At 42.1% G+C, this 15,319-nt stretch overlaps 2 protein-coding genes across 2 annotated transcripts in view; one reads left to right on the forward strand and one right to left on the reverse strand.

Moving 5' to 3' along the window:
* LOC311141072 (uncharacterized protein) lies at positions 1 to 4,762 on the forward strand. Its single transcript, XM_084176349.1, has 5 exons — positions 1 to 70; positions 550 to 734; positions 1,162 to 1,272; positions 1,536 to 1,676; positions 1,797 to 4,762. The coding sequence occupies exons 1-5, from the start codon at positions 55 to 57 to the stop codon at positions 1,992 to 1,994; spliced, it is 651 nt and encodes a 216-aa protein (XP_084032475.1). The 5' UTR covers positions 1 to 54; the 3' UTR covers positions 1,995 to 4,762.
* A 3,112-nt stretch (positions 4,763 to 7,874) lies between these two features.
* LOC311121446 (mediator of RNA polymerase II transcription subunit 24-like) overlaps positions 7,875 to 15,319 on the reverse strand; it is a 50,983-nt gene continuing 43,538 nt past the window's right edge. Inside the window, exons 24-26 of the mRNA XM_084157963.1 lie at positions 13,015 to 13,095; positions 12,602 to 12,750; positions 7,875 to 8,439 (exon numbers count right to left, since the gene is read on the reverse strand). Coding sequence (XP_084014089.1) covers positions 8,323 to 8,439; positions 12,602 to 12,750; positions 13,015 to 13,095 — 347 coding nt within the window. The 3' untranslated portion in view covers positions 7,875 to 8,322. The remainder of the gene's footprint in view (positions 8,440 to 12,601; positions 12,751 to 13,014; positions 13,096 to 15,319) is intronic.

Here is a 15,319-nt window from a genome sequence, read left to right on the forward strand (position 1 = left end):
GTCGGTCAATTGTATCAGCGAATTCCTTGAAGTGTCATCATCAACCCAAAGGCAATGAACATTCTGATTGGTGAGTAGTACAAGTCCCTCCTTCACTGTTGATAGACTGACTGCACAGCAACTGGATACGAGAAAGAAGGCAACAAGTACAGTAAAATGTGTCAAATTTTGGAATATATTCTAGTAGACAATTTATTAGAATGACAGCAATGTGTAACATTAGGGTGTTTTAACCAACATTTTAGACCAAGTCAAATATCTGATGGAATCAAGGCTATCATTGAGTTATCACTGTAAAAGATAACACAGTTTGAAGTTGTAGCTTTGAATCTATTTTTAATGTGGCAGGTATTTTTGACGGACAAACGGACGGGGGAGTTCATATTCCTCTGTTGCTATTTTTAACTAGGTTATACTCATGGGTAATGTGTGTAATTTGCTAGGGCAAAGGGGACAGATATTGCATATTCATATCAGCCAATAATCACACAGTTTCATCACACGGCCAACTTCGGAGCTATAACAGAGGCAACGTTGTTTTCTCTGCAGTTTTCGCCATTCTCTGCAACATGGCCAGCTACGGTCATAGCGCACCGATCTTGGAGTATTCTGGCGAGACCGGTCAACTAGTGGAGGATCCGGAATTCAACCTGTTAGTAGAAAACAGCCAGAGTTTGACCAAGAAGGTGTTGGATGCTATTCCTGAGACACACAAATCGTGCATTCATTCTGAGGTAAGTGGATCGGCCTCGGCTTAGCCCAATACTTCTGCCCGTGGCAGGCTGTACCAGACAGTACCGTTTCTGTCTCTCTGTGGGGAGAGTGAGCTGTATAGGCCTAATACAATCAGATGTCTCTCATTCTACACATGACAGGAAATTGATATTTAATAGCATACACTAACATTGAATACGCTATTACCATTCTGGACGATGTGTTTATGTCTGGTGGTCTGACCGTGCGCAAATTTTTTTTGCAACTGTAGCCTATATAGGCCTACTATTACGCACAAAATGTATCCATCATTTTTGATAGGTGGACTAAATGGTTTTAGTTGGAAATTCCACTCAATTTAAATGTAAATGTAACGTATTTAATGGACGTACAATAGGGCTCATTCTAAACATTGGTTTTCTAATAATGTCTTCTTTTGGCTCTCAGACCCTGATTCTTAACTCGACAAGTGAGAACAGGAAACTACAATACCTGGCGATCAACCTTGGCATCCCCTCTGCTCCCACACTCAAAGCCTTGACAGATAACTTTACCTTGGTGAGCATCAGACTCTGCACTATAGCCTCTATGCCTAATTCACGTGAATATGAAAACCAGGTTCAGGATGAAATATGTGGGGCCAGGAGTTTTGACTGACTCCCAAGAGTTACTACCTGGAGTCTATAGGACTATAGTGACTACTAGACCTGACCAGGAACAACTCTAGGCCCTGATTAGAAACTATAAGAAATATGGCATATGAAAATTATATAAGCCCTAGAAATAAGGCATTGCTTTGACATTTGAGGTCCCTCCATCAGGAGACCTGTCTGAGACGTATGTCGGAGGGACTGCAGCTGCACCAGGATCTGCTAAGAGCTGTCGTACAACGCCTGGCCAACACAGAGAGCCTCACTGCACTGCTGACTGATATCAGAGATCTCCGTGTCCAGATCAACAGGGTGAGGCTTCCTGTAAAACAACTTATACATCACGCACGCATACACAGTATTATAAAATCCATTGGATTCAAACACTGTTCAGACATAAATGCTGATTAATTAGAGTATTCTTTATCTCAGATGCTGAAAGCAGTCCAAGTGGTGGAGAGCCCTGTGGCGGTGCAGCCCACAGCCACAACAAGCCTGGCCTCTCATCTCACTGGGGACTATGAGGTTCAGGTAGCCACACATCTGACCCTGGTGCAGCTCCAAAGCTTTGGGCAGGACATAGTCCGCAGTCTAAGGAACATAGCCCAAGCCAATCGGGAGAGGGATTGACCCAAAACTGACTTGAAATTGCCATGTTTTTATGGTGATATATATTTTGTATTTATTTATTATCTATTTATTATTTAGTCTATTTATGATTAGATGTTTATTTATAAAAATGCTTGAAAAAAATAATTTAAATGCTTTTTAACACTTTTTGTTACGTTACAGTGTTATTCTAAAATTGATTAAATAGTTTTTTCCCTTAATCTACACACATAATACCCCATAATGACGAAGCAAAAGTATACAGACCCTTTACTCAGTACTTTGTTGAAGCACCTTTGGCAGCGATTACAGCCTTGAGTCTTCTTGGGTATGACGCTACAAGCTTGGCACACCTGTATTTGGGGAGTTTCTCCCATTCACTGCAGATCCTCTCAAGCTCTGTCAGGTTGGATGGGGAGCGTCGCGGCATAGCTATGTTCAGGTCTCGAGAGATGTTTGATCGGGTTCAAGTCCGGGCTCTGGCTGGGCCACTTGTGGACATTCAGAGACTTGTCCCAAAGCCACTCCTGCGTTGTCTTGGCTGTGTGCTTAGGGTCGTTGTACTGTTGGAAGGTGAACCTTCTCTCTAGTCTGAGTTCCTAAGCGCTCTGGAGCAGGTTTTTAATCAAGGATCTCTTTGTACTTTGCTCTGTTAATCTTTCCCTCGATCCTGACTAGTCTCCCAGTCCCTGCCGCTGAAAAACATCCCCACAGCATGATGCTGCCACCACCATGCCTCACCGTAGGGATGGTGCCAGGTTTCCTACAGACGTGACGCTTGGCATTTCATCAGACCAGAGAATCTTGTTTCTCATGGTCAGAGTCCTTTAGGTGCCTTTTGGCAAACTCCAAGCGGGCTGTCATGTGCCTTTTACTGAGGAGTGGCTTCCATCTCGCAACTCTACCATAAAGGCCTGATTGGTGGAGTGCTGCAGAGATGGTTGTCCTTCTGGAAGGTTCTCCCATCACCACAGGGGAACTCTGGAGCTCTGTCAGAGTGACCATCAGGTTCTTGATCACCTTGCTAACCAAGGCCCTTCTCCCCCGATTGCTCAGTTTGGCCGGGCGGCCAGCTCTAGGAAGAGTCTTGGTGGTTCCAAACTTCTTCCATTTAAGAATGATGGAGGCCACTGTGTTCTTGGGGACCTTCAATGCTGCAGAAATGTATTGGTACCCTTCCCCAGATCTGTGCCTCGACACAATCCTATCTCGGAGCTCTATGGACAATTCCTTCGACCTCATGGCTTGGTTTTTGCTCTGACATGCACTGTCAACTGTGGGACCTTATATAGACAGGTGTGTGCCTTTCTAAATCATGTCCAATCAATTGAATTTACCACAGGTGGACTCCAAGTTGTAGAAACATCTCAAGGATGATCAATGGAAACAGGATGCACCTGAGCTCAATTTCGAGTCTCATAGCAAAGGGTCTGAATACTAATGTAAATACGTAATATTATTTTTCTCCCCAATTATGATCTTGTCTCATCGCTGCAACTCCCCAACGGGCTCGGGAGAGGCGAAGGTCGAGTCATGCATCCTCCGAAACATGTGTGTAGATAAATTTAATATATTTTAGAATAAGGCTGTAACGTAATTTTTTTGGGAAAAAGTCAAGGGGTATGAATACTTAACGAATGCACTGCAAGCCTACTCAATTATTCGCCTGTATGCTTTGTGAGCAACCGTTGTAGTAAGCTTCATAAGCTGTTATCAACTTTTGTCCTAGGATGTCATTGAGGAACTATTTTTAGGGGTTATATAGTAGGACACACCTACTCATTCCATGGTTTTTCTTTACTATGAAATAACACATATGGAATCATGTAGTAAACAAAAAAGTGTTAAACAAATCAAAATATATGTTATATTTGAGATTCCTCAAAGTAGCCACCCTTTGCCTTGATGACAGCTTTGCACACTCTTGGCATTCTCTCAACCAGCTTCATGAGGTAGTCACCTGGAATGCATTTCAATTAACAGGTGTGCCTTCTTAAAAGTTAATTTGTGGAATTTCTTTCCTTCTTAATGCGTTTGAGCCAATCAGTTGTGTTGTGACAAGCTAGGGGTGGTATACAGAAGATGGGTCTTTTACCAAGTAGGGCTAAGTCCATATTATGGCAAGAACAGTTCAAATAAGCAAAGAGAAACAACAGTCGATCTTTACTTTAAGACATGAAGGTCAGTAAATCCGGAAAATGTAAAGAACTGAACGTTTCTTCAAGTGCAGTCGCAAAAACCATCAAGCGCTATATTGAAACTGGCTCTCATGGGGACCGCCACAGGAAAGTAAGACCCAGAGTTACCTCTGCTGCAGAGGATAAGTTCATTAGTTACCAGCCTCAGAAATTGCAGCCCAAATAAATGCTTCAGAGTTCAAGTAACAGACACATCTCAACATCAACTGTTCAGAAGAGACGCATATGATTCCATATGTGTTATTTCAGAGTTTTTCTACAATGTAGAAAATAGTAAAAATAAAGAAAAACCCTTGAATGAGTAGGTGTGTCCAAACTTTTGACTGGTACTGTATTTGAAAATATTTTGATACATGAATCCACCATTTGTATTACATAAGTTAGAAGAAAATGTACTGTTTTTATAGAGACAATTGCATGCAAGGATCTGTATGTTATACTTCATCTCGGAGTTATTGGTTGATTTTATTTTGTCAAATGCAATGCATTAGCTCTCACCAAATGTACACTGAACAAAAATGTAAACGCAACAAGTAAAGTGTTGTTCCCATGTTTCATGAGCTGAAATAAAAGATCCCAGAAATTTTCAATATGCACAAAAAGCTTATTTCTCTCAAATTTTTGGCACAAATTTGTTTACATCCCTGTTAGTGAGCATTTTCCTTTGCCAAGATAATCCATCCACCTGACAGGTGTGGCATATCAAGAAGTTGATTAAACAGCATGATCATTACACAGGTGCACCTTGTGCTGGGGACATGCTGACTGCAGGAATGTCCACCAGAGCTATTGCCAGATAATTGAATGTTATTTTCTCTACCATAAGCCACCTCAAATGTTGTTTTAGAGAATGTGGCAGTACATCCAACCGGCCTCACAACCGCAGACCACGTGTATGGCGTCGTGTGGGCGAGCGGTTTGCTGTTGTCAACGTTGTGAACAGAACGCCCCATGGTGGCGGTGGGGTTATAGTATGGGCAGGCATAAGCTACGGACAATGAACACAATTGCATTTTATCTATGGTAATTTGAATGCAGAGATACCGTGACACTATCCTGAGACCCATTGTCGTGCCATTCATCCGCTGCCATTCATCTTTCAGCATGATAATACACGGCCCCATGTCGCAAGGATCTGTACACAATTCCTGGAAGCTGAAAATGTCCCAGTTCTTCCATGGCCTGCATACTCACCCGACATGTCACCCATTGAGCATGTTTGGGATGCTCTGGATCGATGTGTACGACAGAGTGTTCCAGTTCCTGCCAATATCCAGCAACTTCGCACAACTATTGAAGAGGAGTGGGACAACATTCCACAGGCCACAATCAACAGCCTGATCAACTCTATGCGAAGGAGATGTGTCACGCTGCATGAGGCAAATGGTGGTCACACCAGATACGGACTGGTTTTCTGATCCACACCTTTTTTTTAAAGGTATCTGTGACCAACAGTGAGGGAAAAAAGTATTTGATCCCCTGCTGATTTTGTACATTTGCCCACTGACAAAAATGATCAGTCTATAATTTTAATGGTAGGTTTATATGAACAGTGAGAGACAGAATAAAATTCCACTCTAAAAGAGAGTGCTCCTAATCTCAGTTTGTTACCTGTATAAAAGACACCTGTCCACAGAAGCAATCAATCAATCAGATTCCAAACTCTCCACCATGGCCAAGACCAAAGAGCTATCCAAGGATGTCAGGATGCAGCGCCCGCAAGGTCCCCCTGCTCAAGAAAGCACATATACAGGGCCGTCTGAAGTTTGCCAATGAACATCTGAATGATTCAGAGGAGAACTGGGTGAAAGTGTTGTGGTCAGATGAGACCAAAATCGAGCATCAACTCAACTCACCGTGTTTGGAGGAGGAGGAATGCTGCCTATGACCCCAAGAACTCCATCCCCACCGTCAAACATGGAGGTGGAAACATTATGCTTTGGGGGTGTTTTTCTGCTAAGGGGACAGGACGATGGACGGGGCCATGTACCGTCAAATCTTGGGTGAGAACCTCCTTCCCTCAGCCAGGGCATTGACAATGGGTCGTGGATGGGTATTCCAGCATGACAATGACCCAAAACACACAGCCAAGGCAACAAAGGAGTGGCTCAAGAAGAAGCACATTAAGGTCCTGGAGTGGCCTAGCCAGTCTCCAGACCTTAATCCCATAGAAAATCTGTGGAGGGAGCTGAAGGTTTGAGTTGCCAAACGTCAGCCTCGAAACCTTAATGACTTGGAGAAGATCTGCAAAGAGGAGTGGAACAAAATCCCTCCTGAGATGTGTGCAAACCTGGTGGCCAACTACAAGAAACGTCTGACCTCTGTGATTGCCAACAAGGGTTTTGCCACCAAGTACTAAGTCATGTTTTGCAGAGGGGTCAAATACTTATTTCCCTCATTAAAATGCAAATCAATTTATAACATTTTTGACATGCGTTTTTCTGGATTTTGTTGTTGTTATTCTGTCTCTCACTTTTCAAATAAACCTACCATTAAAATTATAGACTGATCATGTCTTTGTCAGTGGGCAAACGTACAAAATCAGCAGGGGATCAAATACTTTTTTCCCTCACTGTATCTGTATTCCCAGTCATGTGAAATCCATAGATTAGGGCCTACTTTATTTATTTCAATTGACTGATTTCCTTATTTGAACTGTAACTCAGTAAAATCTTTGAAATTGTTGCATGTTGTGTTATATTTTTGTTCAGTATATTTATAAAAATTAGGTTTGCAATTGCCAAATATGACCAACAGGACAAGGGGTGTCTATTAAAAGCAGCAGTTCCTTAAAAGCCTTGTGTCTAGATGCTTGGTTGACCATATACAGAGGAAATGAAGGATGACGAGACAATGAGTAAGCATCTTCTGTAAACCAAAAGTAACATTTAGACTGTTACGTCTAATGATTTCACTTATTGCCCCCCTCATCAAGAGATTTAATTTAGGAAGTTATTTAAGGCTAGATGACTGATAAGCACGAGCTCACTAAGAATCACCAATGGGGTGTTCCTCCAAAGGCCTGGGGAATATCACTCACAGAGCATCACACCACCATGTGACAGTGAAGAGGTTGAACATGTGGGATTATTATGGTTACTTATTATGGTCTTTCGCAGGGTCGCATTCATTTGGCATCAAACGGAAGAAAACGGGCTGAAACAGAGAGACTACCAATAAGAAATGCTTGTTTTCATTTTCAGTTGCAAAACATTTTGCTACGATGTGCTCTAATGAATAAAGACCTGTATGTCTCAAAACAATGCCATGTGATCATCCGTCATGGGTAAGGCCCTGTGTTTTGGTTAATCATGTCATATGACCTAGATTTTTTCCTTTTCCAGAAATGAGAATTAGACCAAAAAAATCTGAGGATGGTGCAAGACCATCTGACATAAAAATGGGGACAGTTTGATGAAAAAGTTTTAAAAGGTTAAAATCCAGGTCATGTGACATGATTACCCAAAACACAGTGCTGGGATAGTGACATTCACCAGCCATATGTTTGATAACGACAAAAACAAAAGCAAGTAATGGGAGGAAGTCACTGTAAACAATGCTACAGGTAGGTAACCTATTACTCTCACAAGGAGTGCTGAAGGTCAATTAACGTATATACTTTGTATTTAAGTGAAAATATTAGAATTCTGAAAAATATCAGCATACTGAAAAAAAACCCTGAAAATATCTTTAAAAATAAATGTAGAAGGTATTTACATTTATTATAAAAATGACAATATGTACACCTTTTATGGATACTGATGCCAAGATAGTAATACAAAACAGTAAAAATGTAATGTTTTCACAGACCATAGAGACTATCAAAATGAAAGAAAACCTGCCTTCGAATGAATGATGACGCAATCAGGATTACATAACAGTTGTTAACCAACTCCGGAGTATGGTGAAACTGGCATTTCTATGCCAAACTGATGAAACACTATGCGGAGTCCCAATCTTTGAGGGGTGAATCCTAAACTTCCACTTTGTCAAATCTTCTCTTAGTCATGCATTAGTGTCAATGTGATACTATGTAAAATGCTGATTTAAGTGGAAGTGTGGTATCGACCCTGAGTGACTAGGGAAATATAATCCATGGAGAAGGCAGAGGTGGGTGAGCTGAGCCCTGGGCAGTGGAAACCATCAGGGGTCTATAAGGCTGAGATGGCCTTTGCTGCCACCCTCCTTCCCAGGGGCAGAGTCAGGTCAGTGATGCCCAGGACCACCTTGGGCTTGGCCAGTGCAGGAAGCTTCACAAGCTCTGAGACCTGGGGGAGGGCAGTCAGACACAGACACACACTTCTTACCAGCTGTGGCATTCTCCACATTCTTCAATTATAACTATTTATATAGCTCTTCAAATCATAAAATAATAAAAAATCAATAAAAGTACTAAAAAAAAGAAAGAAGAGGAAGGAGAAGTGAAGAAAAAAATGAATCATACATTAAAAAGCATCTTTATAAAAGTGTGGATGTAAGAACGAGGTCAGCTAGAGACTAGGGGACAGATCTACTCAAACAAAAACAAAAAATCAAACATAGAAGGTAGAATGAAATTGTTAACTTATCGTTATCAATTTTTTTTATATAAAATAACTAAAACTCATCATTGCGGGAATATGTCTTCCCAGAATGTGTTGAGTAAAAATCCCATGTCAGTGGTCACATATCTTACCAAAGTTGCGTAGAACTAACAATCAAAATATAATTATTGTAAAATTGACTGTGTCCATTAAATGTATATAGAATGTATAAGCTGGAAGTAGAGGCCTAAGCGTTGTTGTTCACTAGTTTACTCCAATTAGGGGAGGGGTGGTTGGGTTGGAAAGTAATAAAGGGAAATATATGTGGGAGTAAAAATAGTAAAAAATAAAGAAAAACCCTTGAATGAGTAGGTGTCCTAAAACTTTTGACCGGTAGTGTGTATATATACAGTTGAAGTCGGAAGTTTACATACACCTTAGCCAAATACATTTAAACTCAGTTTTTCACAATTCCTGACATTTAATCCTAGTAAAAAGTCCCTGTCTTTGGTCAGTTAGGATCACCACTTTATTTTAAGAATGTGAAATGTCAGAATAATAGTAGAGAGAATGATTTATTTCAGCTTTTATTTCTTTCATCACATTCCCAGTGGGTCAGAAGTTTACATACACTCAATTAGTATTTGGTACAATTGCCTTTAAATTGTTTAACTTGGGTCAAACGTTTCAGGTAGCCTTCCACAAGCTTCCCACAATAAGTTGGGTGAATTTTGGGCCATTCCTCCTGACAGAGCTGGTGTAACTGAGTCAGGTTTGTAGGCCTCCTTGCTCGCAAACGCTTTTTCAGTTCTGCCCACACATTTTCTATAGGATTGAGGTCAGGGCTTTGTGATGGCCACTCCAATACCTTGACTTTTTTGTCCTTAAGCCATTTTGCCACAACTTTGGAAGTATGCTTGGGGTCATTGTCCATTTGGAAGACCCATTTGCGACCAAGCTTTAACTTCCTGACTGATGTCTTGAGATGTTGCTTCAATATATCCACATCATTTTCCTTCCTCATGATGCCATCTATTTTGTGAAGTGCACCAGTCCCTCCTGTAGCAAAGCACCCCCACAGCATGATGCTGCCACCCCCGTGCTTCACGGTTGGGATGGTGTTCTTCGGCTTGCAAGCTACCCCCTTTTTCCTCCAAACATAACAATGGTCATTATGGCCAAACAGTTCTATTTTTGTTTCATCAGACCAGAGGACATTTCTCCAAAAAGTACGATCTTTGTCCCCATGTGTAGTTGCAAACCGTAGTCTGTCTTTTTTATGGCGGTTTTGGAGCAGTGGCTTCTTCCTTGCTGAGCGGCCTTTCAGGTTATGTCGATATAGGACTCGTTTTACTGTGGATATACAGTTAGGGAAAAAGGTATTTGATCCCCTGCTGATTTTGTACGTTTGCCCACTGACAAAGAAATGATCAGTCTATAATTTTAATGGTAGGTTTATTATAACAGTGAGAGACAGAATAACAACAACAAAAATCCAGAAAACGCACGTCAGAAATGTTATAAATTGATTTGCATTTTAATGAGGGAAATACGTATTTGACCCCCTCTCAATCAGAAAGATTTCTGGCTCCCAGGTGTCTTTTATACAGATAACGAGCTGAGATTAGGAGCACACTCTTAAAGGGAGTGCTCCTAATCTCAGTTTGTTACCTGTATAAAAGACACCTGTCCACAGAAGCGATCAATCAATCAGATTCCAAACTCTCCACCATGGCCAAGACCAAAGAGCTCGCCAAGGATGTCAGGGACAAGATTGTAGATGTACACAAGGCTGGAATGTGCTACAAGACCATCGCCAAGCAGCTTGGTGAGAAGGTGACAACAGTTGGTGCGATTATTCGCAAATGGAAGAAACACAAAATAACTGTCAATCTCTCTCGGCCTGGGGCTCCATGCAAGATCTCACCTCGTGGAGTTGCAATGATCATGAGAACGGTGAGGAATCAGCCCAGAACTACAAGGGAGGATCTTGTCAATGATCTCAAGGCAGCTGGGACCATAGTCACCAAGAAAACAATTGGTAACAACCTACACCGTGAAGGACTGAAATCCTGCAGCGCCCGCAAGGTCCCCCTGCTCAAGAAAGCACATATACAGGGCCGTCTGAAGTTTGCCAATGAACATCTGAATGATTCAGAGGAGAACTGGGTGAAAGTGTTGTGGTCAGATGAGACCAAAATCGAGCTCTTTGGCATCAACTCAACTCGCCGTGTTTGGAGGAGGAGGAATGCTGCCTATGACCCCAAGAACACCATCCCCACCGTCAAACATGGAGGTGGAAACATTAAGCTTTGGGGGTGTTTTTCTGCTAAGGGGACAGGACAACTTCACCGCATCAAAGGGACGATGGACGGGGCCATGTACCGTCAAATCTTGGGTGAGAACCTCCTTTCCTCAGCCAGGGCATTGACAATGGGTCGTGGATGGGTATTCCAGCATGACAATGACCCAAAACACACAGCCAAGGCAACAAAGGAGTGGCTCAAGAAGAAGCACATTATGGTCCTGGAGTGGCCTAGCCAGTCTCCAGACCTTAATCCCATAGAAAATTTGTGGAGGGAGCTGAAGGTTTGAGTTGCCAAACGTCAGCCTCGAAACCTTAATGACTTGGAGAAGATCTGCAAAGAGGAGTGGAACAAAATCCCTCCTGAGATGTGTGCAAACCTGGTGGCCAACTACAAGAAACGTCTGACCTCTGTGATTGCCAACAAGGGTTTTTCCACCAAGTACTAAGTCATGTTTTGCAGAGGGGTCAAATACTTATTTCCCTCATTAAAATGCAAATCAATTTATAACATGCTTTCTTCTGGATTTTTGTTGTTGTTATTCTGTCTCTCACTGTTCAAATAAACCTACCATTAAAATTATAGACTGATCATGTCTTTGTCAGTGGGCAAACGTACAAAATCAGCAGGGGATCAAATACTTTTTTCCCTCACTGTAGATACTTTTGTTCCTGTTTCCTCCAGCATCTTCACAAGGTCCTTTGCTGTTGTTCTGGGATTGATTTGCACTTTTCGCACCAAAGTACGTTCATCTCTAGGAGACAGAACGCGTCTCCTTCCTGAGCGGTATGACGGCTGCATGGTCCCATGGTGTTTATACTTGTGTACTATTGCTTGTACAGATGAACATGGTACCTTCAGGCATTTGGAAATTGCTCCCAAGGATGAACCAGACATGTGTAGTTCTACCATTTTTTTTCTGAGGTCTTGGCTGATTTCTTTTGATTTTCCCATGATGTCAAGCAAAGAGGCACTGAGTTTGACAGTAGGCCTTGAAATACATCCACAGGTACACCTCCAATTGTCAATTAGCCTATCAGAAGCTTCTAAAGACATGACATTTTCTAGAATTTTCCAAGCTGTTTAAAGGCACAGTCAACTTAGTGTATGTAAACTTCTGACCCACTGGAATTGTGATACAGTGAATTATAAGTCTGTAAACAATTGTTGGAAAAATTACTTGTGTAATGCACAAAGTAGATGTCCTAACCGACTTGCCAAAACTATAGCTTTTTAACAAGAAATGTGTGGAGTGGTTGGAAAACGAGTTTTAATGACTCCAACCTAAGTGTATATAAACTTCCGACTTCAACTGTATATACATATATATATTTGCGAAAAAAAAACCATAGGGGGGATTGGAAGTGATGCAGACAATTACATTGATGGAAGTTAGAATCTATCTGCAATATTAAAGCTGATCTACCCCCCCCCCAAAAAAAAAGAAAGAAGAAAAGACTACAAAATATTAAGAAACATACATAGAAAAATTAAATAAATGTTTTGAAAATGTTATCACGACTTAAACTTCTCTCCCTCCCCTAGACTACCACAGTTCATCACCCCCACTCCCATGCTCAACTCCCCTCTCTCCCACTCACCATGGTGAAAGGCATGAACTGCAGGATGCTCCCGCGGCTGCCCTGTTCCAGGCACTCTACACACTCCTCCATGAAGCTCTGCACAAACTGGGTGTGTGGCCCCGCTGTCTTGGAGCCCAGGATGGATGAGATCAGCAGGAACAGGTTGGCTTTAGAGGGAGAGAGAGAGAGAGAGAGAGAGAGTAAGGTGGATGGAGGGGCCAGATTTATTAAGCGTTTTTTTTAAATCACATTTTAACATTTTAGTCATTTAGCAGACGCTCTTATCCAGAGCGACTTAATCAAACATATAAGGTCGAATGAAATCGTTATGAGAAGCACTAAAACATTAAAGGCATGCCCTGGTAAGCCATACTGGTAAGCCACAATGCCTAATAGGTGCTAAAGATTTGAGACAGGTGCATGGTTCTAACCTAGGACGCGGTTGAGAGGGTCCCTCATGTTGACCGTGTGGAGCTGGGAGGCTGAGAGGGAGGTGGACATGGAGCGGTCACCTACAACACAAACACAGGAGACAGGGAAAAGATTAAAGTTTATTATAGTGACAATCATCGATAAAATGCAATTGTGTTCGTTGTCCGTAGCTAATGCCTGCCCATACCATCACCACCATGGGGCACTCTTAACAACGTTGACATCAGCAAACCACTCTCCCACACGACGCCATAAACGCTGTCTGCCATCTGCCCGGTACAGTTGAAACTGGGATTCACCCGTTAAGAGCACACTTCTCCAGCGTGCCAGTGGCCATCGAAGGTGAGCATTTGCCCACTGAAGTCGGTTACGACGCCAAACTGCAGTCAGATCAAGACTCTGGTGAGGACAACGAGCACACAGATGAGCTCCCCTGAGACTGTTTCTGACAGTGTGCAGAAATTCTTCGGTTGTGCAAACCCACAATTTCATCAGCTGTCCGGGTGGCTGGTCTCAGACGATCGCCGCAGGACATACTGCCAAATTCTCTAAAACGAAGTTGGAGGCGGCTTATGGTAGAGAAATGAACATTACATTCTCTGGCAACAGCTCTGGTGGACATTCCTGCAGTCAGCATGCCAATTGCACACATCTGTAGCATTGTGTTGTGTGTCAAAATGGTACATTTTAGAGTGGCTTTTTATTGTCCCCAGCACAAGGTGCACCTGTGTAAAGATTATGCTGTTTAATCAGCTTCTTGATATGCCACACCTGTCAGGTGGATGGATTATCTTGGCAAAGGAGAAATGCTCACTAACAGGGACGTAAACAAATGTGTGTACAACATTTGTAAGAAATAAGCTTTATGTGCGTATGGAATATTTCTGGGATCTTTTATTTCAGCTCATGAAACATGGGATCAACACTTTACATGTTGTGTTTATATTTTTGCAAGAAGAATGACTTCCCTAATAATCCTGTTTACATGGACACATCTGAAATCAGGCTACCTGACAGGTCTTTGATAAATGCCGAAAATAGGCAATAAAAATAAATGTTCTACCACAGCAACCATGTTATTTCTGTGAAAACTATTTGACTTTCCGATGACCCACTGACGGGAGAGGTTGTGTTTTCTCTAGCAGGAGGTAAGCTTGGCTTCTTATATGGTGTTGAGTAAAGCTTAAACCATGTATTTAGATTGTAGGTAGGTATTGTAGTTAGGTATTATAGGTAGTTTACTCAGGTAGTTATTGTAGGTAATTATTGTAGGTAAGGACTGTATTCGGCGGACCCCGGCGAAGCACGAGGCTAGCTTACCCACTACTTGGACCAACAAAGCTAGCTAGCTAGCGGGTAGCTACCGGTAACTTTTAGCAACTTTTAGCAACTGTGGTTAGCTGTTTCCAATGTTATTTCACGCTTAAGGGTGCCTGTAATTGAGCCAGCTAGCTGCCACCTTCAGCTGTTTTTCTAACCTCATTATCATTAACGTTAGGTGGTTGGTAGCTGCTGTACTTAATTTCGGCTACTGATTGCAGTCTGCCAGTTTGGCTTTATACATAGCTTGGGCTTTGTCGAGTAAGGCTTAAACTATGTATTTAGATTGTAGTTAGGTACTATAGGTAGGCATCGTGGGCTGTATATTATTAAGTAGTATAGGTAGGCATCGTGGGCTGTTGTGGATAGCTGTTGTGTAGTTATTGTAGGTTACTTTTGTATTCGGCGGTGCCGGGTGTAGCACGAAGCTAGCTAGCTAACTCACCTCCTGGATTAGCTGGCGAGTTGCTATTAGCAACGGTTGCAACTAAAAACAATATCCTTTTAAACAGCTACATTCGTTCGCAGCGACGCCGTTTTTCAAACAAAGTCAACACAGTAGCCATTGCTAGCCAGCCAACACTACCAGCTGGCTGTACTGTGGTAGCTAAATACAATATCTTTGTGCTAGCTACCCAACGTTTAATCATTGCTGCGTTATGAAAGGTAAGCTTGGCTTCTTATATGGTGTTGAGTTAAGCTTAAACCATGTATTTAGATTGTAGGTAGGTATTGTAGTTTGGTATTATAGGTAGCTTACTCAGGTAGTTATTGAAGGTTATTGTAGGTAATTATTGTAGGTAAGGACTGTATTCGGTGGACCCCGGCGAAGCACGAGGCTAGCTTACCCACTACTTGGACCAACAAAGCTAGCTAGCTAGCGGGTAGCTACTGGTAACTTTTTGCAACTGTGGTTAATTGTTTCCAATGTTATTTCATGCTTAAGAGTACCTGTGATTGAGCCAGCTAGCTGCTACCATTCAG

This window comes from Coregonus lavaretus (assembly GCF_964263955.1).
Source record: "Coregonus lavaretus genome assembly, chromosome: 1".
In the NCBI taxonomy this organism is placed as follows: Eukaryota; Metazoa; Chordata; class Actinopteri; order Salmoniformes; family Salmonidae; genus Coregonus; species Coregonus lavaretus.